This window comes from Drosophila innubila, assembly GCF_004354385.1.
Source record: "Drosophila innubila isolate TH190305 chromosome 3L unlocalized genomic scaffold, UK_Dinn_1.0 0_D_3L, whole genome shotgun sequence".
Taxonomy (NCBI): domain Eukaryota; kingdom Metazoa; phylum Arthropoda; class Insecta; order Diptera; family Drosophilidae; genus Drosophila; species Drosophila innubila.
This window is the reverse complement of record NW_022995376.1, coordinates 26,630,448-26,653,861: the sequence shown is the minus strand read 5'-3', so window position 1 is coordinate 26,653,861 and position 23,414 is coordinate 26,630,448. Positions and strand designations below refer to the sequence as shown.

Sequence of the window (23,414 nt, the reverse complement as noted above, 5' to 3'; positions counted from 1 at the left end):
GAGTTATATACCGATCGAAAGGTTAAGTCTTAAGTAACAAAATGGCATACTAAAACTTTTGCTTTTGAGGGGGAAAATTTAAATGATTGCCGCTTATGGGGCCGTTGTGGCCCTTTGATAAAATTTTTTATTTTTTAAAAATTCCTATCAAAAATATGCGTCGATTATTACCTCGATCTAACAAATCTGACAACTAGTTCAAAAAATAATAAAATTTGAAATTTTTAGTGGATTTCTCAAAATTAAATTTAAAGTCAGTTCGTTTGTTTGTTTGTCTGTATCAAAGCGTTAAAAAAGCTTAAATTTAATGATGGGGATTTATTCCTTTTTGAAAATCTAGAAATTTTCGTTCTACGACTTATTTAAAAACCGCTAGTTTAGCGGAAAACGCTAAATTCCACAAAAATTGAGACCCCAACAGTTTCCAAGCCTTAGAAGCTACAGATATGGCCTATATCGTTGAAAAGGGCTTTTAGGCGTACCTTCAAACTTTTTCTAAGTACTCAGGTATCATTTTACAGGTGAAATAGAGTTTTTATATATTTTCAATATGTTGTAGAACGTAAAGTTTTGGTACATGATACACACACACTTTGGCTGAGGGGCTTGGAAGATATTACTTTTTAACTGAATATATACATTTTTTGATCGGTCAAAAACCACGTTTTTGTTCGAAAAACGTTTTTGTTTTTTGAGATATCTCAAGCAATCTGTCAGATAATGCTTTTAAGTCAGACATATACGTCTTGACCAAAATTGGTTCAAATCGGTCCACTATATCATACAGCTGCCATCGGAACGATCGGTAAAGAAATCCCGTTTTAGTATGATATCTATTTTTTGAAATTTTTTTTTTTTTTGTTTAAAACTACATACAAACTATCTTAAGCTATGGCTGTGGCCTTAAGCTATTTACTATTACTATTATTATACAGTTATTTCTTATATTATTATATACATTTGTAATGTCTAGTTTATTGTTATTGGTTACTTTCAAGGCTGCAAACCGGTTCTGAACCGAACCTCGTACAACCGGTTCGGTTCGGGTTGAAGCCTTACACCTATTTACTTTGCGAACCCGAACCTAAACCGAACCGCTTTTTAAAAAAAAAATAATTACATACATTTTATGGTTTTCTAATATTACGCAATTATTTGAGATTTCGAATTAAAATAAGTCATATTTAAATCTTCAAATAAATTTAGTGTATCATCAAAATTTAATTTATTTTTCAAAAAAAAAATTTAAGTTGTTCAAAATGTAGAGAAAAATGTATAACAATAAAAACATTTTTTTGTATAAAAGTGAACCAAGGCTTAAACCCAAACCTTGGGTTCAGGGGGTATGCAAACCAATTCGCGAACCGGACCGATGGGTTGCCCTATGGTTCGAACCGCCGAACCGAACCTTTAACAATATTTTAGAGGTTTGCAGCCTTGGTTACTGTTATGATTATGGTCATTTTTTTTTTTAATACGTTGGTATAGATTAGTTTCTTAAAAAAAAAATTTATTGTGAGTAACATATTAGATTAAATGGGGTTTAATAAGAGGAGGAGTTCGTTGGAGTTATGAAAATATTTGGATCTTGCGTTGAGAAAGTGATTGCATTCTGAATGTATGTGTTTAATAGAGAGTCGGCTGTCCAGGCTGCAAAAATTTCAGTTTGGTTTGGCGTCTTTGTCAAACAAGTGATTATGTGTGAGTTGTGTATGTCCGAATCGAAAACGTAGTGTTTTGCTGAAGTCTAGATGGGAGAAGCTGTCATTGAATTGAAACTTCCCGAAGTCTAGAAGTCGAATCATTTTTTTGGTTGATCTCTTGATAATGGGTGTTTGTGTTCTTCCATAGTTCCTCACGATCTTTATGGTGATATTTTTGAATGAAGTTTTTTTGTCGGAACTGTTGTAGTTAGGGTGCAAGATCAGAGGTCGGTTAATGGCTGTTTTCGCTGCTGTGCTCTGCAAATTCGTTCCCAGCTATTTCGCAGTGGCCTTCACTGCGTTAAATCAAAATTTAAGTAATAATGAGCTCAACCTTTTTGAGCATGGTGCAGAATATATATTTTTTTTTTTATTCATATATTTTTGTTTTAAATTTATATATTAAATGAAATATTGTTCGTCACAAAATTATACATATATCAGAAATTTTGAGGCATGAAAATCTTTTGTCACTAGAATCTTACCACGTAAAGAGGTTTTTTTTTTGAAAAGCCTAAATTACTCAAAAGTATTAATATTTATAGAAAAAAAAAACGCAAAAAATCAGAAACTTATAAATCATGGCGAAAATGCAGGAATTTTTAAATGATTAATTTTGTTCTGAACAATTATAAGTTAGTATTTTTTTAAAACAAAAAAAATAATAATCAGTATTTACGGTTCCTGATTAAAAACTGCACATTCAAATAAATGCAGCTTCATTTATAGTTTTTGCCGGTCACACAGAAGCAATAATCATGTTAGATGCGTTATATTAATTTAATAATGCGATCACTTACGTAAAAAATTAAATTTTGTCAATCAGCTAATAATTATATTTTCAAAATTGCAGATAGGTATTAATTTTGCTTATTTTATTATAAACCACTAATTATAGTTGATATGTTTAAAATAAAAATTCAACTTTTCCCCTTAACTTTCATCCTCACTATGCCCTTTGCTATCACCCAACACTAGTCACCAATCGAATCGATAGTGGAGAAGAGCTCAACAGCATGCCACATTGCATGGGGCAAGGGGCAAGGGGCATGACGCATGGGCCATGAGGCATGGGCATGGGCCATGAGGCATGGGTATGGGCATGAGGCACGAGGCATGTAGCTGTTGCCAGCTTTCGTTTTTGTCAATGTGTTTTCTTTTGTTTAGTTTCTGATTCTGTTTTAGCCTCATGCCTCTCTCTGCATGCTCTTGCGTTCAAAATTCATTCGCCATCTCAGTTTGGTTTTGTTGGTCGGTTGGCTTGGCTTGCTTGACCAGGCCAAGCGGACGCAGATGTTGCGGAGTTGTTGGCTTAGCTTCTTTTATTCCTCTCGATTCTAGCCCGCCTGGTGTCAATTGGTTTAAATGCGTCTCAGTGCATCGGCCTCAGACATTTTGGCTGCTGTTGCAGCGTTATTTTATCGGTATATTCATATACGGTACATATATATAAATATGTATGCACATTTATAAATGAATCTATGAGTATACCGTATTGTATCTGCAACCCGTTCTGAGGTCATGAGTTTTATTGGCACGTGGAACTGACATCTGACCTCGGATATTGGCTTAATAAAAAAGTTAATTGCATTCAAACGTGCCAGAAATACTTTTGTCTTAGTTAAAATATTGCAACTAGTAAAACACAGAAAATAGACATGAAAAATTTACAGAAAAACAAAGAACAAAAGTAAGAGTTTAGAGAGTGTTCTTACTCCTATTCTTAGAGATGCTCAAATATTTTATGTGCATTTATCTAAACTATATTTTGAATCTTTAACAAAGCCACAGTGCTAGTCATATAAGATTACAAACAAAGTAAGTTGTGATGTAAAAATACATTAAAACATTTTTAATTCGATTTTAGAAGAAACCATTTTACACTAGAAGATAACGAAATTATTACCATTGAATAATGGAATTTTTTTCATAGGTTCTTAACTACTTTAACTGCTATATCGATTGATAGACACCTGAAACAAAGAAAATACTCCTGCATGTTAATAGTAAATAGCAGGAAGTAGTCTAAGGAGAAAGGACGAAGGACTAAGGACACCCCAGGGTGTTTGTCGTGCTCGATTGAATCAGTGCCAATAATTTGGCAATTTCTATTCAGCGGCAGTGCGCCGTGGAATGATCTCACCAGCATTGGCAATCGCTGAGCCAGTCCAACATGGACAGTGGCCTTCCCAAAAAGGGGGTAGTGATAGGGTTGCTTCCGTCCCCAATGGTTTATACGGGGGTGGCGGGAGCTCAACTTGACTACTTTTTTGAACGTAACTTTTGTGATGATTTTTACTGCCGCAGCTGCTGTTAGTTGACAACAGCAACAACATACTAGTTTTATTTCTCTTTGTTGTCAAATTCATCCGAAATGCTAGTCATAAAAACTTTTTAATATGGTTGCTGAAATAAAATAGTAAAAATCCTGCGCAGTATACAGACGACCAATTAGATACATTCAAAACTCCTATGGAGCTCATTTCCTCTGAGGGACACAGAAATAAAGACAGAGAGAGAGTGACAGAGAGAGAGAGAGAGAGAGAGAGAGAGAGAGAGAGAGGATAGCCTTGAAAGAGGTAAAATGACATCGATTATACTTCGACTATTTGATTCTAAGGCTGAAAATGGCAAATGAGCATCGAGGGACTTTTGTTATATAAATGTATACACTATATAAAAAATGCCTGAAGCTGAAGTTGGGCGATTCATTCAAGACTATGCCCTTTGAATATTTATTTGTTTTAGCAGTTGCTGTCATATTTGGAAGCTGCTACTTGGTATTGGGACTCGGTAGTTACGAGTGTCTCACCTCAACGCGTCGGAGCACGTGTTTGTGGCCGCATTAATTATTCATTTGGGCCAGGCTTGCTCGACTGCTCTCGCCATGCCAACTGTGGCACATTTAGATTGCGGACTAACATAATTATTGGTCAAAAGGGATGTACTCGTAATAAAGTGACTTCAAAGTTGCAGCTCTGGTGCTTTGGGGCTATTAGTACTTGTTTTTGTCCACAAGGTCCTTTGGGGTCAGGCTCAAGCGATAGTACTCGAAATAGTAAGAACACAACACACTTTTTTCTTTTAGATAAGAACGTGATATTTGTGGTGAATATAATTTTTGAAAAATTAAGTCTAAAAACAAGCCTGGACTCAAGGGAGAAAACACATAAAATTCATACAATGTTGTGCCTTTAATTTAATGACAATATTCACAACGTGCGAACGAATTGTTTTATTACTCTTTGCACAGTTTTTCACTTTTCTTACAAACTAACCCACATTTTTAGCAATGTAAAATAAAGTGTCAAAGCGCTTAAAATGTAGTACGCTGAAAAAAACACCAATTTCGAAAATCATGAACATTTTTTAAATATTTTGTTCCTTAAATAAGATTATCTTAAGACCAAATTACTGAAACTAAGACTATTAATCTAAAAAATCTTAATGTCTTAATATCAGAATAAAAATCTTAAGTTGTTAGGAAAGTATAAATAGATACTATTTCGTATCAAACAAATTGTGGCCCCGTGGCGCCCTGGTTAGAGAAACCGCTTCAGTTGTGAGCGGCGGCTCGAATCTCACTCGTAACAATTTAATGTAGCATTTTTAAAATTACTAAAACTAAAACAGAATAAAATGTATATGAATCAAAATTAAAAAAAAAAAAATTATAAAAATATAAAATAATTTTTATTTTATTTTTGATGTTTTAATTTTAATTTTAATAACATTTATTCTTAAAATAAGAACTTGGTCTTATTTAAAATGTTCTTAATATCAAGACACTCTTAATTTAAGAATTGTATGTTTCCACGCATTTTTTAGACCAAAAATCTTAGTTCTGAGACCGAAATCTTGATTTTTGGAAATTTTTTTTTTATCAGTGTACATAAACTTTGTAAAGGAAAGATATAAGGCATATAATTGTAATGCTGATAATTGCAATATTGAATATGCTTCATTTTTTAAATCTATGTGACAAATTACTAAATAATGATTACTGATCAATGCTTGATCTAAGTCTGAGCATTGCTTTTACATCAGGACTTACCACAGAATTTGTGAAATTCCATTCCCATTTATAAGCAAATGCTCAACTCGCTACAGTCGAGCATATTCGATTAAATACTGTATTAAATTGTTGACTAATTGTTTAGTTGACAGATATATTAAATAGTCAACCTATAATTAATATTGAATGAGTGAAGATTGGTTGACATGTTTAAAAAACAAAATTGCTCTCTATACTATGTTATGGGTTGATTTTGGACTGATCGTTCTTATAGTCAACCGATCCACTGGCTCCAACAAGACACTGCCTGCCGCAAAAATATGGACCTGAATTTTTATTTACGTCTCCATTAATTCGTGATAAGTGACAAAATTATAATATTCTCTGGATATAGTAACACATGTTTGTTTCTAAGTTCCAGTTATTTTTATACCCTGTGGCCATTACAAATGGCAAAAAAGTGTATTATCGGGCCTGTTCCGAATTCCGAAAACGAGTGGAATTGCCGCGAATCGAGTTGATTGCTGTTCCAAATTCCGCAAATCGACAAGAATTGTCGTTTTTAAAACGTGTGATGTTGAGCGAGCGGAATAAACAGTAAATGCTACATAAATCTTTATAATAGTTCCATAAAACAATAAACTGAAAATTCAAATAACTTTGAACATTTTTTGAATCGTTTAACATCACGAATTCAACTGTTTAAAGTTGAAGTATATTAAAAAAAAATGTTCGTATTAAAATTTATAAAATATTGCATACAAAACAAAATCTAGCGACGATGACTAAATCGAGCTGTTCTGAATTTCACTTTACTTTTTGTTATCGATACTAGCTCTTGCAATCGAAAGTTGCTATAGTTACTTCAATTGATAAATAAAACTCGATCGACGAAATTTTTATTCTAATTTAGTTTCTATGTGCTATATTTAACATGAAATATTTAAAATTAATTTTCAAAACTAGTTTTCGTTTTTACTTTTTGAAAACGTTCGGAATTCGGAACAGACCTGTATGTGTTTGGCAGAATGTTTGTATCAGGTAGAATGGGGCGTGGCAGAGCGCCAAAGTGTATATATTCTTGATCAGTATGAGCAACCGAGTCGATTGAGCCATGTCCGTCTGTTTGAACGCGTCGATCTCAGATACTTTAAACTTGGTATGTAGGTTCCTGGATACCGATCGTAGATCAAGTTAGTTTTAATTTTTAGATTGGACCACTATATCATATAGCTGCCAGAGGAACGATCGGTCGAAAATCAACTTTTAGTACAGAGAGCCTGGGCACAGGGCACAGTCGAGCGTGCTCAACTGTAGCCGCACCTTACCGCGAGCAAAGCGAGCAAGGGCGGAGCCCCCTTGTTTGAATTTTAAAACCTTGCGAATGTCTCGATTATACCTTTATTTCTGGAAAGGGCCATAAATGAGAAAAAATATTTAATTTATTTGTCTCAAACTAACTTGAAAATACGCCCACTGGTGGAATATGGGGGCCAAGATCATCACTCAGCTGAACTCTCCAGCAAGTGCATTATACTACATACTCGTATAATACATACTTGGACCGGCAAGCTCTATACGAACTTGTCTGTATAAATCAAAATACAAGTGCTACTTTGATGGTCGCTGTCCAAAAAACAACACCTGCATCCAAAAAAGGGAGGCAAATGTGCTATGTTGAGGTTTCAGTGCATTCATATAAATTAAATTGTGCAACAAAGCAACAACAAAAGTGCATCAACAAGAGAGATATGAGTACGAGCATAAAATGATCAATTTTCTGTTTGTCAGCCGACTTAGTTGACTCGACTTGACATTGACTCACATACCAAAATGTCAAAGTCTCGTTACGGGTGTGATGAAGGTGGTGGTAGAGAAGGAGGAGGAGGGATTATGGTTGAGAGGAGGGAGAAGAAGTCACGTAAATCAAATCGCTTTAGCGTGTGTACACACTTTGTCATCATCAGTGGCATCAGTGCGAGAACACAGATTATTTATGTCAGAAGCATTAAAGCTCGCAAATAATAAAAACACATTTACGCAATAAGCGTGCCACAACACAGACACACACACACACACACACACACACATAGTGGATGCAACAACTGAGTGAGCATAAATTATCTATCACTTTAACCAAAAGTGTAATTAATGGTCGAAATGGCGCAAAGCTGTGACAACTGAAAGATAATCAAACAATTTAACAAAACTAACCGGATTTCATTTGTATCTACGTCTGTATATCTAGCTAAATCTGTATCTGGCAGTACTTAGTCGAGCTCATGTACATACATATGTACATCATCCGAGTTTGTTGATTTCTACTGGCCATTTCTCATCGTACCTCTGCAACAATGTTTCGGCTAATTCACTCTCAACTGCCAACTCGAATAGCGGCAAGCTGTAGCCGCAGATTACGCAAGCAATTTTAACTGTTGGTCGGGACTATCCCGGAGAATTACACTGTCAGTAGAACAGACACCGCGTACACCAAATCGTATCTACATATATCAACATTAATGGACATTATTGTCAATTTCGGCAATGACTTTTGAAACAATATGACGCCAGCTGGCAACACCAATGCTTATGTGTGCTTGTGTGCTTGTGTGTGTGTGTGTGTGTGTAGAGTGTCGGCTGGCGGTGTCATTTTGTGGCTAAATACCGCAAATTGCACTTCGTCGCGGCAATTACAAAAAGTACTAATCATGACGATCTCCCTCTGCCCCCTCTCACTCCATGGAAATACTCAAATAAGGCAAAACCACAGTGAATCATTGTTGCCACAATTAAAATGGAAAAAATATCTAATGTGTAAAAAAAATTGGTAAAAATAGCTAGAAATGTTTATTAAAAATGTATTAAAATAATCCCATTTATTGAAAATTTTTATTTTAAGCTTATATGTATAAGGCAAATTGAAAACAACACGTTTTCTTTATTCTTATTTTAAACAAAATTTTTAAAATATCTGTATATTTGGTGGATAAATTTTAACAACCTTTTGACTAAAATAGCAATTAACATGTTTAAATGCATTCAGCTTTATAATTGATTGCATTCAACCAATTTAATATAATTGGGGCGAACGGGCTTATATCCGATGCATCTCTGAATTTTAAAATCTCTGAAATTTCCTGCATTGAGATATTCGAATAACTCAATTCAATCTTTGTTTGTCCGTAGTATATTTTCCATAAAGAGTAGAGTAGGAGCTTTCCAGTAATCTGTAATTTGCTCAAATTTTTCAATTTTTGGGTCTTCAATATAGTCTGGCTATAAAATAGCTGAAATGTCAAAGCTGCAGTATTATTATTGTCTCACTGATGCTTACAATTCTGTTGTTGTTGTTTCTGATGTTTTTCGTCTTTCATCTACGTAACTTTACACTTAGGAATTGACCACCAACGAGACCAGCATCGATTTGACAAATTTGGACGAGAATGCCTTATACCGCATTACGGTTGTGGCACGTGGAAAATTTGGCACATCGCTGCCGGCATCAATGTTGCTGCTCAACACGTCGAGTGCCGGCGAAAAAGGTAAGTCATTCAAGGCATTTGGACATTTGGGCATTTGGGCATTTGGGGGCAACTCGAATGTTGCTGTCAGAGGGGCCTTGTTGGTTTCAATTGTTCCACTTAGAATTAAGCATCGTTTTTCCATGTTTGCTTGTAGTACAACACCCCAACACACCTGACACCTGGGGCGCACCCTCGCCGCCCCATTCACTGACCGTGCTCACACAAAGCGCGACCTGGATGCAGTTGACTTGGCAGCCGCCAGAGTACTCTCATCCGCACGAGCGCATTACCTACAGGTGAGCATCCTACACAGAGAGAAAAAGGCGAACCTTAAACTAAGCTTTTGCGATTATTTAAATGCATTCTTGATATAAGTGTGAATACCTGAAGGCGAGCATAGAGATTCCTTAATTTAGTACATGTTATCTTGATATCTAGTAATCAAGTACAACTCTAGGCTTACTAGAAACATGTTCTCATCATTTCATCTTGATTACGAAATCACGTTCGTAAAAGCTGAAACCAAGATATTGAAACCAGCTTGAACGCTTAAAGAAGGGGTCGTAACGATTGTTATCTTAAAAATACAAATTTTAAATTAACATCTATATGTTTTTTAATTAAAGAATAAGTTTTAAAATCGGTCTAAATTTTCAATTTTATATAAAATTCGTTATTTAAATGTTTTTTTTTTTATTTTTACTTTAAATCAAGTTCCAAATATAGTTCCTTCAAGAAGTAAGGGAAGTTGTTAATGCGTAGATCACATGTGTACATACTATATATGTATATCTCCCATTTCTTTAAATATGTACAGCTTTCTGGGAAAAAAATTTACAACTTTTGTTTTAAATTTTTATAATAAAAATTGAAGAGGAACTCCTTTATTTAGTGACGTAACGTTTTTCGGAATTGATTCCTTAAAGTCAAGTTTAAATTGTCAAGAATAAATGGCTTACTCAAACACTTTTTGAGTACAAATACTTGACTTTTTCTCTTTGTGTCGAGTGCATTACATATATATTGTATGTTACTAAGCCATAATATTGCAGGGTTTATCACAAGATGATGAAAACTGAGGGCTTCACCAAGATTGACACGAAGTTAGCCTGGCTGCGCCTCACTAATCTCAAACCCAGCTCACAGCACATCCTCTACGTGGAGGCAGTGGGAGAGAGAGCATCCTCGCTGCCATCGGAGACGCTTGTGGCGTGGACGGATCCCGCGCTTCCTGCCTTTGTGGATGTAATGTCTTGAGAATAGTTTGTGTCTGCCAATGAAAATATATTAATGAGAATCCCTCATCGACAGCCACCTACAGTGCATCCGGCGGACAACATTCCCGAGGGCGGTTCGATGACTATCCTCTGCCTCGCCTTGGGCAACCCGGCACCCACAATATCGCTCTACGTGGGCGGGCACTTGGTGCGCCAGGATACTTCACGCCACATGGTGACGGTCATTCACAATGTCTCTGCGGACATGGAGCACGTCTCGTGCTATGCGGACAACGGTTATGGGGTTCCCATGCAGGCCACCCGACGCGTCAACATCTGCTGTAAGTTGAGAGTTGGTTATTCTTAAGATGTACTAGATAAGACTGGAGGACAACTTTCTCAGATGGGCCCAATTAAAATCAAATTTCAATAACATTGAAATCAACTACCAAATACATGTTAAGTTATTAACATTTTTTGCTTGGCATTAAATGATTATAATGAAATCTTAATTAAAGTACCCTTCAGAACTATTCCTTAAGGAAAAGTAGTGGAAAAGTCAAGGAATGCTCCCTAATCGTTGAGAAAAAAGTCAAGAAATTAAACATTGTGAATTAGTACGGACGAGGAATGGGGAAGCCTTCCCAGGTATTTTCTAACGTTTCCGAAAAATCCTCAAGAATTTCTTAACGGTTTTTTAATCGTATTCGCAAAAGAGTAAAAAAAAGATTTTAAAACTGAGGGGTATGATTAACAATTACAATTATCGATAGTGAAGAAAGGATGTTCTTACTAAATAAAAATATGGTTATTTTGAACAGATCCACCTAGGATTCAGGCTGCCGGCATCACAGTCGCATCTGTGGGGGATGAGGTGGAGCTGCGTTGTATTGTGGATGCAAAACCGGAGCCGAAGACAATTTTCTGGCGTGATCACGATGGTCGAGTGCCCGTGCCCCAAGGAGGCAACTACTATGTTTCCCTCACGAATGTCTCCACAATTTATACGATGTCGCTGCGCATCAGCAAACTGCAGGCCAACGATGTTGGTGACTACTTTTGCCATGCGGAGAATCCCTTTGGCTCCTCGACAACTCCAGTCTCAGTGCGTATACGCAATACTCCCACCCTCAATCGCAATGTGTTGCAATGTTGCGCGGAGCAGAACGTATCGATGTCTTGCCGCGATGCCTGCACTTACTATGTCGACTTTGACGCAATTGCCAACAGGCCAGAGTGCATCGTGGACTTTGACAAGTTGATGAAGTGCGCCGCCGACGGATCCGACCATCGTTCCTGCTGTGCGGAGGAGCATGTGCCTCGCAAGTGCCTCAATTGGTGTCGCGGCGAGTCGGTGCGCTCAAAGGAAATCTGTAGCTTGCAGTATGCCCGGACTATAATTGGCTGCTTCGAGAAGAACCGTGATCGATTGCCGGGTCCCCCAGAGAATATTGTGGTCAGCGTGTTGTCGGATAACGAGGTGAACATTAAGTAAGTAAGATGAATCGAGAAACCTACTCGCGAAAACGAACCAAATTCCTTCATTTCATTTAAAGCTATCAAATTTAATCTCTTAACTATGCGTATGTCGTCTACTGAAACACTTTCTCATTGGCTCTTCCTTTGCCTTTGCCTTTAGTCGGATGTGAAGTCATCCATTTTTCTATCCACACGAGCCAATACATTCATTACCAACTGAGTTGGCCATGTGTGCGAGGCTGACTGCACTAATAGACCGCAAAATCCATTAAAGCTGAGATTTTTATCTCACTTTAATACACTTAGTCAACGTCAAAGGTTACGCACACACAAAGTCCGACGGACAGACGGACAGGGGACAGGGGACGAGGGACAACAAGGGATTGTCCATGGTCGATGGGTGGTTGGTGGGATAGTGGGGTGGTGGGATAGTGGGGTGGTGGGATAGTGGGGTGGTGGGTAATAGATGCGAGTATTGGGCGGGGGCAGATGCGAATCAACTCGGCTGGGAATGCCAGTTGCTAGTTCGCATTAAATTTATTAAAATTCCAGACAAGTATTGCGCCTGCAACAATATTACCACTCATAATATGGCGCCATGCACACGGTCTCAAAACTATTTCATTACAGATGGGACGCTCCAACAAAGAATCCGAATGTTGTCGACGGCTATAGAATATATTACCATGAGGCCGCCGTCTTGCCGCCAACATCGTCCTCGTCGTCCTCGTCGTCGGGGCAGCCAAACGAAGCTTCGATGGAGCCTGGCGCGGATACACTCGCCTCCATGAATAATGCAACAAGTATGGGCAACGGCAACGGCAACGGCAACAGCAACAACATGATGATGGCGGGCGTACTAGAGATTCAACGCATCGACGTAAAGGACACAACAATAAGCATTAATGGGCTTAAGAAGGACGTGCTGTATGAGCTGGTGGTAAAGGCTGGCAATATATACGGTGCGTGAACTTGAGTGTGGAATCGATGGCGATAGCTGGCTGTGTGTCGTCTAGGCTTAATTTGCAGACTTGTCTCTCTCGCAGGTGCCAGCGTACTCACCGATCCGATTAGGTTCACACTGGGGGAGCAACATGTGACCTCGGCCACCAGCAGCTATTCCAGTGCCGTGGGCACAATCAGCGGCATTGTGGCAAGCATTTTGGCCATCCTCCTGGCGGCAGCAGCCATTGTGTTCTATCGCCGACATCGCTGCCACCACGGCAAGGCGGGCAATGGCAACGTGGCCTTCGAGAATCCCACATACACTCGTGGCCTGGAGCAGGTACAGGTGTGTATAATGCCTCCTATTAATTATAGCCATGGATAGCCCGGTCGTAAGTCAGGCGGGCGTTAAGCTGCCTACTATACGAGTATACTTATGTTATAACTGCCATGTGTCTTTTCTATTTCTCCTTTTGTTGTGCCCACACACCTACAACCCGTCTACTAAAGCTACCCACTGTGACGTCGGCCATCACAACACAACAGCAACAACAGCAGCATCAACAGCAGCAGCAACATCACAATGCCAAGAATCACACACATGGCAGCGGCTCTGTTGGCCCTGTTAGGACACAGAATGGCAGCAGCAACAATACCAACAGCAGCCACAATTACAATCACAACCACAATGGCATTGCAGCCACAATGACGACATCCACATCAACGACAACAGCAGCAGCAGCAGCAGCTGCGACGCCTGACACGGGGATCACTGCCAATGGCAGTAGACATCACCAACAGCAGCAACATCAGAAACAGCAGCAACATCAGCAGCGCAATGGCCATCTCAATGGCCTCACAGATGCGGCGCATCACTTTCACAACCCGCTAAGCAATACGCAGTGCAATGAAGTAAATCCCTCAATTTATGAAGAGCTCAAACTTGGCCAAGAAGGTGCTGGATTTAAGAAACTTGTGCCATAAATGACAACCCCCCTCCACAAGAACAACAGCAACATCAAAGTTTAGAGCTAGTACACACACATACACATGAACACACACACACACACACACAAACACACACACACGCAGTACATGCTTGTAGACATACGAGTACAATTGCAAAATGTAGACATAGGCCGTGTAAACAGCGCGAAGCGCAACCATAAACACGCACACACACACAAAAACACACACACAGCAGCAGTGACATCTTTACAGAAAATGCACTGTGAGAAATAGTTGGGTAACAATGCGTAGAATATAATTGCTAACATGAATTTGGGTAGCGTAAAGTAATAAATTTGTAGTATGTAACTGTGATTCAAAAATTATGTAAAATAAATTTAATTGGTAAAAAACATAAGCCAAAACTATCGCTTGATTATTTAATGAGTGTAGTAGTAGTAGAGTATAGTATGCCAAGTTTTTTTCTCCTTCTTTCTTTCAGTGGAGTCTGAAGTAAACAGCGCATATTACCATATTGAAAGACATACTCGTCTTATGGCTCCTCTGTGCATGTCTGTCTACGAGTATTTCTGCCCCGGGATAACGGACTATTAGGGCAAAGGGGTGGACGGGGTGATGGGTTATTGAAGTTTACTCTTGCTGGGTGGAGACTAGTGTCTAAGCAATATATTCTTACACATAAGTAGGCACTCACCCGACTCAACCCGACCAGGCCCATTATTATTTGTAGGCCAGCAGAAGCAGAGGAAAAGGAGGAATAGGAAAAGGAAAAGGAAAGAGAAAAGGCAGCTTTTATATCGTACAAAGAGTGCGCGATATACTTTGTACAGTAACGTATGTACATACTCATATCATATGTAAATTTCTTTTTATTAGAATATCTGAGTAAGTTGCTCGACATGATAAGCCCTAATGCGTTATGATCTGATACTGATATGGATGACGCCTTCATACTCGCTATGTCAGCCTGTGCCACGGAGATTACTATAATTTAGTTATGCATAAGCGGCGACACTTTGACTTCTTCTGCTCTTGAGTGTAGACATAGACATAAACAAAGTGGATTCAACGAAAATCCATCCTCCACCTTTCACATTTCCTCCTCAAATATCTTTGCCCCTTTTGTACTAGCTTTTAATAGTCGGCCTTAATATGCTAGTCAGCAGATGGAACTGCTCTGGCTGAGCTTTAGCTCTGATTCTACACTTCCGTTTCCGTTCTATGACTGCCCGAACTGATGCAATGGATCTGAATAAACGTTGCTTGAATTATGCAACACGTTTAAGTGCCAGTGAATACATTCTTCATTCTCGTACCTGCATGAAATTTGCCTTCTTTTACCTTCGTTTTGGCTATGAGGGTATGTAAAGAGTTGCTTAAAGAAAGACTTGTTTGTTTTTGAAGCAAGCTACTAAATATTGACAGCGCAAAGCACTCAATACAAGTTCAAAACATTTAATGGCAAATGATGTTTACGATCCACAGTCAGCTTGCTAAGTTCATCGTTATTAAGGTCATTCTAAATGTTAAAACATAGAAAACATAAGTATCCCACAAAAAAAAACCTCTACACGAGGTAAACGTCTAGTGACGAAAGCAATTTCTAGCCCCAAAATTTCTGATATCCAATTTTGTGACGAACAAAATTCAGTTAATTCTAAAAATTTTAAATAAAAATATAAATTAATAAAAAAAAAAGCGAAAATTGGCATCTTAAGACTTGAATTCCGCCCGATCGGTCCTATGACAGCTATATGATATAGTGATTCGATTAGAGCCAACTTTGGTCAGGATATATAAGTCTAACTTAAATGCATATTCTATTAGTTTGGTTACGATATCTCGTAAAACAAAAAAGTTTTTCATAATAAGACTTAATATTGGACCGATCGGTCCTATGACAGCTATATGATATAGTGCTCCGATTTGAACCAACTTTGGTCAGGATATATAAAACCAAGTTAAATGCATATTGTATTAGTTTGGCTAAGATTTCTCATAAAACAAAAAAGTTTTTCACAGTAGAACTTGATTTCCGCCCGATTGGTCCTATGACAGCTATATGATACAGTGGTCCGACAAGAACTAACATCGGTCAGGATTTTTAAAACTAGCCTAAATGCATATGCTATCAATTTGGTTAAAATATCTCACTAAGCAAACAAGTTTTTCATACTAAGACTTGATATTCGCCCGATCGGTCCTATGACAGCTATATGATATAGTTGTCCGATTTGATCCAACTTTAGTCAGGATATATAAAACTAAGTTAAATGCATGTTGTATCAGTTTGGTTGAGATATCTCATAAAACCAAAAAGTTTTTCGTACTAAAACGTGATTTTCGACCGATAGAAAAATGTATTAATTCACTTAACAGGTAATATCTTCCAAGCCATTCAACCAAAACTTATGTTTCATATACCAAAAAACGCGAAATTGTACGTATTACAACATATTAAAATTTAACAGAAATCGTTAGAGCCGTTTTGTCAAAAATCGCTAAGATGTAAGCTAAAAACTTTATTTCACTTGTAAAATATTACCTGAGTACTTTAGAAAAAAAGTTTAAAGGTACGCTTAAAAGCAAGACACCTTTCCAATGATATACAGAACATATCTGTAGCTTCTATAGCTTGGAAACTGTTGAGGTTTCAATTTTACTGGAATTTAGTGTTTTCCCGCTAAACTAGCGGTTTTTTCAAAAAGTCGTAGAACAAACTTTTCTAGATTTTCGAAAAGAAATAAGTCCCCATCATTACATTTTAGCTTCTTTAGCGCTTTGATAAAACAGACAAAAAGACAAACAAAGAAACTAACTTTTCATTTCATTTCGAGAAGTCCACTAAAATTTTCAAATTTATTTATCTTTTGAACCAGTTATCGGATTTGGGTGATTAAGGTATCAATCGACGCGTATTTTTAAGTAGAAAAAAAAAATAAAACATTTTACCAAAAGGCCCCAACAGCCCCATTAGCTGCAATCATTTAAATTTTTCCCCTCCCATTTACACCCCCGTATCTCATGACCCAGGTTGGTTAGAAAAAGTTTAGTATGCCATTTTGTAAGTTAAGACTAAACCTTTCGATCGGTATATAACTTGATTTGATCGGACAGTCGTAGCAAATTTTCCAACTTAGCTGTATATATTGTTAGTCGCCTTTCGCACCCTTCATGAGGCTTTCGTCACTATCGCGCACTGCCGTCCGTAGTGATACCCGTTACTTAAAAAATAAATAAAAGTGTATATTGTGTTCGTCAGGGAGAAGGAGTCATCTCCGACCCTATAAAGTATACATCTTCTTGATCAGCATCCGCGCGATTAAGTTCACTTCAATTCTCGATAAGCACTAATTTGCAAGAAAAGTTTTGATTGTAGATCATTTAGCTGTGCAAATGAACTACGATGAACACGAATTTCAGTGTTTGATTTGCAGCCGTAATTGAAATAAGTAATGGGTATTCTATGATCGGGATCTCGACTATAGCCTTTCCGACTAAGAAAAAATTTAATGTTTATAAACAAAGAAGTTCACGTAGCAACTCCTTATAAATTAAAAAGCAAGGGCGTTCCGCCCCCTGCTCGCTTCGCTCGTAGGATACCCTGAGCCCAGGTACTCTTTTAGAAAAGTTGATTTTCGACCGATTGTTCCTATGGCAGCTATATGATATATGGAACCGATTTGAACCAAAGCAGGTCAGAATGTACAAAACTAACATTAATGCATATTCTATCAGTTTGGTTAGAATGTCTTAAAAAACAAAAAACTTTTTCATACTAAAACTTGATTTTCTACCGATCGGTCCTATGACAGCTATATGATATAGTGGGCCGAACTTCGGTCAGGATGGATAAAACTAAGTTTGGTAAAAATATTTCAATAAACAAAAATTTTGTCATGCTTAAAATATTTCAATAAACAAAAATTTTTTCATACTAAGACCTTATTTTCGATTGAGCGCCTCTATTGTTGCTATATGATATAGTAGATAACTTGGTTTTATATATCCTGACCGAAGTTGGTTCAAGTCGGTCGACTATATCATATAGCTGTAATAGGACCGATCGGACAAAAATCAAGTCTTAGTGTGAAAAACTTTTTTGTTCTATAAGATATAATAACCAAACTTATAGCATATGCATCCTTACCGAAGTTGGAGCAAATCAAACCACCATATCATATAGCTGTCATATGACCCATCGAGCGAAAATCAAGTCTTAGTATGAAAATCATTTATGTTTTATGAGACATCGTAACCAATCTGATAGAATATGCATTTAAGTTAACTAAATATTTTTTAATTTTTTCCACTCTTAGTTTTTGCCATAGTAAGTACGGGCTCTCCAACAGTCGAGTATGCTCGCTTTTTTTCTGGATCATATACGATTTCCATGCTAATAATAACACTGTTATTAATTTATTATTTTGATTTCTTTTATTAACTGTTTTTGGACGTGCGGTTACATTTCAGAAAGCGAATGAATTTAATGAAATGAAGTGGGAAAGGCTATAGTCGATATCCAGACCATACCGTTTTTTATTTCAATATATATTAAAGGACTTTAAAGAAATGACTACTTGATAAAGACTACTGCATACTTTTAGGTGGTTGTATTGAAATTATAACTTTATTAATAACTTTGGGTAGCTATTAATCTTGTTCCACTTGTCCGATCTTGCTGCGGTTAAGTGATATTATAGATGATATTAATATATAACGTTAATTACCATAAAAACTGTATTATCTTAAAAACTGTGGGTGTGGGGACTATTCGCAATATGCTGGGGCGAAAAGGGCCATGTCAAAAAAAAAAAAAAAATATATATATATATATATATATATATATATATATATATATATATATATATATATATATATATATATATATAATATTATAGTCTGTGAGATCTAGGCGCTCACACGGACGGACAGACTGACATGGCTTTATCGACTTGGTTGTTGATGCTGATCAAAGGTCAAAAAACTGATAGAAAATATCGCCGAATCTTAATTTCTTCTTAATTTTTTTTACTGTAAATAATTTAATATACAAATCTAAAGCTTATTACATTTTTTTTGTAAATAATTTTTTATTTTTAAAAATAAAATCATTGTGGTAAAATTGGCTTGCAGTATTTACAAATTTATAAAAATATTAAAAAAAACTATTACACATTTTGTTCGAAAGTTATTAATAATTGTTTGCCAGATTAACAAAATCGACCACTGTGCGTTGGGCCTTTTGGTTAAATTTTTTATTTAATTTTAAATTCTCATCGACTAGTAACTCGATCACCCAAGTACGACAACTGGTTCAAAAGATAATTTAATTTGAAATTTGTAGTGACCTTTCTAAAATGAGATGAAAAGTTTGTTTGATTGTTTGCTTAAAAGAGTTAAAAAAAATTGGATTTGATGTTGTTTGTTTTTCGACTATGTGAAAAAACCACCAGTTTAGCGGAAAAACAATAAATTCCGTTAAAATGAAAACCAAAACAGTTTCAAAACCATAGAAGCTGTGTATATCTGCGAAGCTCAACCTTTTTGCTCATGGTGCAGAATGTAACGGGTATAAACCCGTTACTTAAAAAATAAGTAAAAGGGTATATTGTGTTCGTTGAAATGTATGTAACAGGGAGAAGGAGGCATCTTCGACCCTATAAAGTATATATATTCTCGATCAGCATCAATATCCGAGTCGATATAGCAATGTCCGTCTGTCTGCAACCAAATTTGGCACACAGATTTCTCTACACCCACGCAGAAGAAGTTAGTTTCAAACTTAAGCCACGCCCCCCTACGTCCCCGCAAATTTCTAAAAATCGCCACACCAACAGTTTTTAAGATAATACAGCTTTTATGGTAAATAACGTTATCTATTAATATTATCTATAATCTCACCATACTGCAGCAAGATCGGACGAGTAGAACGGGAGTATTAGCTAACCAAAGTTATTAATAAAGGTATTATTTCAATACAATCACCTAAAAGTATGCAAAGTAACGGGTATCCTATGGTCGGGATCTCGACTATAGCCTTTCCCACTTGTTTTTATTTTGTATTTAAATATTTTATTGTAAATTTATATATTATTGAATACTGTTTTTTACATAATTGGTTATCAGAAATGTTGGGACATGTAAAGAAATTCGACACATGACTTTTACCTCGTAAAGAGGTTTTTTTTTGGAAGATTTCATATGAGCCTTTCGTTTGAAAAATGTTGTTGTTTCTTATGATACTCTTACTCTTATAGTAATAAGTGTATTAGGTGCTGTCGGTTACTACAAATTACAAAAATCGTAAATATACCGATGAAGAAGGCGTAATTTTGTGAATTTTAATTGAACAGCTGCTTTAAATTCATTTAAATTTAAAACAGTGTGTCAATGAATTATAGACATATTCATTCGCATTCAGAAAAAGTAAACCTTTTCAAAATCGCTTGAGAATTTATGAAATATGGTCACCTATTAAAAACCGCTAAAAGAGTTTCATTTTTCAAATTAAAAAAAAAAAACTATTCCACAATTAAAAATTTATTTTTTGACATACAGGGCCCATATGTTTAGAAAAAAGTGGGGTTGCTTCGTGTATTTTTGTCGGTTGCCTGGTGAAATCAACGTCTTGAAGGAGTGTCTCAACTTAGCAAGAATAAGTTCTATGCTTCAGGGAAAGCATATTCGCTTAGCAGAAAGCACGGGCTCTGAACCCAAGACAAATTCTCTAATTAGTGCGTCAAGTTAGACAGGGAAAGTTATAATCGATAATAATTGTAAAATTCGTATCTTCAGAATAATACTCTATTTTAGAGCCCGTTTATAAACAATTTACTTGGATTAAAAATAGTCCATCGATTGAAATCCATAGATCTGCGTTGAAAAAATGTCATAGCGTGCTGTGTGATTTATGTGAAGCTGCAAACTTTATTTATCGCTAAACTAATAACTCTTGGCATAATAAAACTGAAATGCAAAATATTGTATACGCCATGTTGAGTAAGATGAGGCTAGTTCAAAAAAAGTTCATGATGACGCCCACAAAAAAAGAGGCCGGACTTTATATTAAATTTCATTTTTATTCTTTTATTTATATATTTCCGGTGGCCAAACAATTAACTGAAATGAACTGCAAATTGGCGTAATAACAATAATAAAAACATAAAATGAATAATAACACAATAGACACGGTGCGTGTCAAAGTACAATGGGTAAGTGAGATTTTTGTTGCGAAGTTTGACGTTATTATTATTAATTTTTAACTAAGTTCTTGGCTTTGTTCGATAAAGTAAACGGATAAGCTCGTTTGCTTGACCCTTATACGATTCGGCTTTCCTTTTCTTTTCTTTTCTTTTATTTGAAATTATTATTACTTTATGTGTTGCTCTGCGTTAGTAGAAATTTTTAATCAATTTTTCATCATGCGCATTAACACAAAAATCTTTTTACGATTTGTCGTTTCTTTTATGTCTTTTTATTTTCCATTTCCGGGCAACGTTCAACCAAAACCTTCACATTGGAATCCACCGTCCACCAACCACCATCCAAAATCAACATTTCATAGGCCTACGAATTTTAATTTTCGACAAGGGGACAGGCAATTTGTCGCCTGTCCTTGTCCAGCGCGGTTGCCACAACAACCTCGCTGGTTGGCCCTCAGCCAACTGAAGCAGCAGCAGAAGCTGAATCAGAGGCAGAGGCAGCACAAAGTCTGGGTCTAAGTAACGGCATTGCGTGAGTTTTGTATATTAACGGACGCTGTGCTCAGCGCACATACATATTTACTAAAATATACAAGTACTTCCCTATACAAACAAGGAATTGGTAAAAAAAAAATGCGAGTATTAACTGAATTTGGCTTATTATCGTAATAATATAATAACAATTAGCTCATAATACATACATACCATGCACATTTCAATATAAGCATACGAATATCAATAAATGTTTCTTTTTGGCCATATTTTGCCAACTTCGGTATAAAATATCTACTAATTGAATTGTTTTCCAGACATGCGACATTATGAAGAAGTAAGTGTGCGACCGTTAATAGTTATAGACCACAATTGTTAATGGGACGCCTTTATATTGTGGACATATACATAAGGAAATGTACAAAATATTGACCAAAGACGCTGTGCTAATACACGTACTTAAGGACATGTTCAAGAATATAATCCATTCATGAAGAATCTAATATATATTGATAATTTTACAGACGGCTTAACTGAAATATATTTAAGGCAATTAAAAAATGAAAAGATAATTTGTATTCTGGTTGTCAAATTATCTATAGGAAATGTCATTTGATAAAAAAAGAAGTTGTTACGATCTACATACATGAAAAAACTTTCACTATAAAGTGTAGATTTCTTATAGAATATAGTACTATATATACAGATAGATGGAACTTCAGAATAAATATTTGTGTCTAAATGTTGGCAATCAGTGATTTTGCATAGGGCAACACACAAGCACGAAATGAATACACACACACCCACACACAAACACCGAAACAGGGACAATTTCAGTAAACAGTGTGTTCCAGTGTGGCAAACAAAAATTCATGGCGCACATGGCGTATGAGTGCTGTCAGAGCCGACACACTTGATAAAATGCGGAACAACAGAGAAGTAAACAAAACAAAAGAGGAGATCTACAGAGACTTCATTATACTTTCTAATTTTGGCCGTTTTGCATGTGTGACAGCATCAAAAAGCAAGGTTTTGCCATCTTTTTGCGACTGTGACTCTTATTTGGCATTGTGGACAGATACGAGAATGTAGAGAATGGCATTAAGTATACAAGTGCGATGTTGTTTAATTACAGAGATATGTTAAATTTGCTTAAGCCGGTTAATGAGATATCACGTCTGTCCTGCCCTTTCCTTCCATGTCCTGCCCTGAATAGCGACTGTTCGGTTACAACAGAGCACAGATGAAGCGCTTAAGCACGAGTGGAGCTTAACGCATTTTTGCGTTCACAAGGCTCACAAGGCTCACAAGGCTCACAAGGACAAGGCCGAAGAGGACAGACACTGAAAAATATGACACCCTATTTCCGGTTTCCGTACACTGACAATAATGGCTGACAATATGGCGCGGCTTACGCTTAAAGTGATTGCCTCCGCGTGGCAGCAGCTGCAGCAACCAGCAGCCGCCACGCCCACCACCACAGCAGGCGTCACACCCTAAAAGAACCCGAGCCCGAAAACGAGTATACTCGTATGTGTGTGGCGAACAGAAGATTATAAGTCTGGATTTGGGTAATTTAAGAGGGTTTGTGTTTATTTTTTGGTTTACCGTGTGGTTTGGTGTCCAAAAAAGGGGAGACTGCAACCCGATTGCACATGCTGAAAATTAATTCTCATTAAATGAGCCGCAGACGAAATTGTTTTAAAGTGATTATAGTCCTCGCAAAATTATGGCTCAAACTGCTGGCAGGTCAGCCCATGCCAATGCACCGCCTCTAGGGACATTGATAACATGCTAATCCGTTAACTAAGCTCATAAGACAGGCTGCAGCACGGATCCACAAACTGCCGAAAGTACGAACGTAA

General features: G+C 36.8%; 1 protein-coding gene across 1 annotated transcript in view; it reads left to right on the top strand.

Annotated features, from left to right (window-relative positions):
* The window catches only part of LOC117789255 (Ig-like and fibronectin type-III domain-containing protein 2), a 69,753-nt gene extending 55,509 nt beyond the window's left edge, over window positions 1–14,244 (top strand). Inside the window, exons 10-17 of the mRNA XM_034628367.1 lie at window positions 9,113–9,260; window positions 9,397–9,538; window positions 10,295–10,487; window positions 10,554–10,800; window positions 11,281–11,950; window positions 12,569–12,900; window positions 12,985–13,229; window positions 13,394–14,244. Coding sequence (XP_034484258.1) covers window positions 9,113–9,260; window positions 9,397–9,538; window positions 10,295–10,487; window positions 10,554–10,800; window positions 11,281–11,950; window positions 12,569–12,900; window positions 12,985–13,229; window positions 13,394–13,867 — 2,451 coding nt within the window. The 3' untranslated portion in view covers window positions 13,868–14,244. The remainder of the gene's footprint in view (window positions 1–9,112; window positions 9,261–9,396; window positions 9,539–10,294; window positions 10,488–10,553; window positions 10,801–11,280; window positions 11,951–12,568; window positions 12,901–12,984; window positions 13,230–13,393) is intronic.
* The last annotated feature ends 9,170 nt before the right edge of the window (window positions 14,245–23,414 follow it).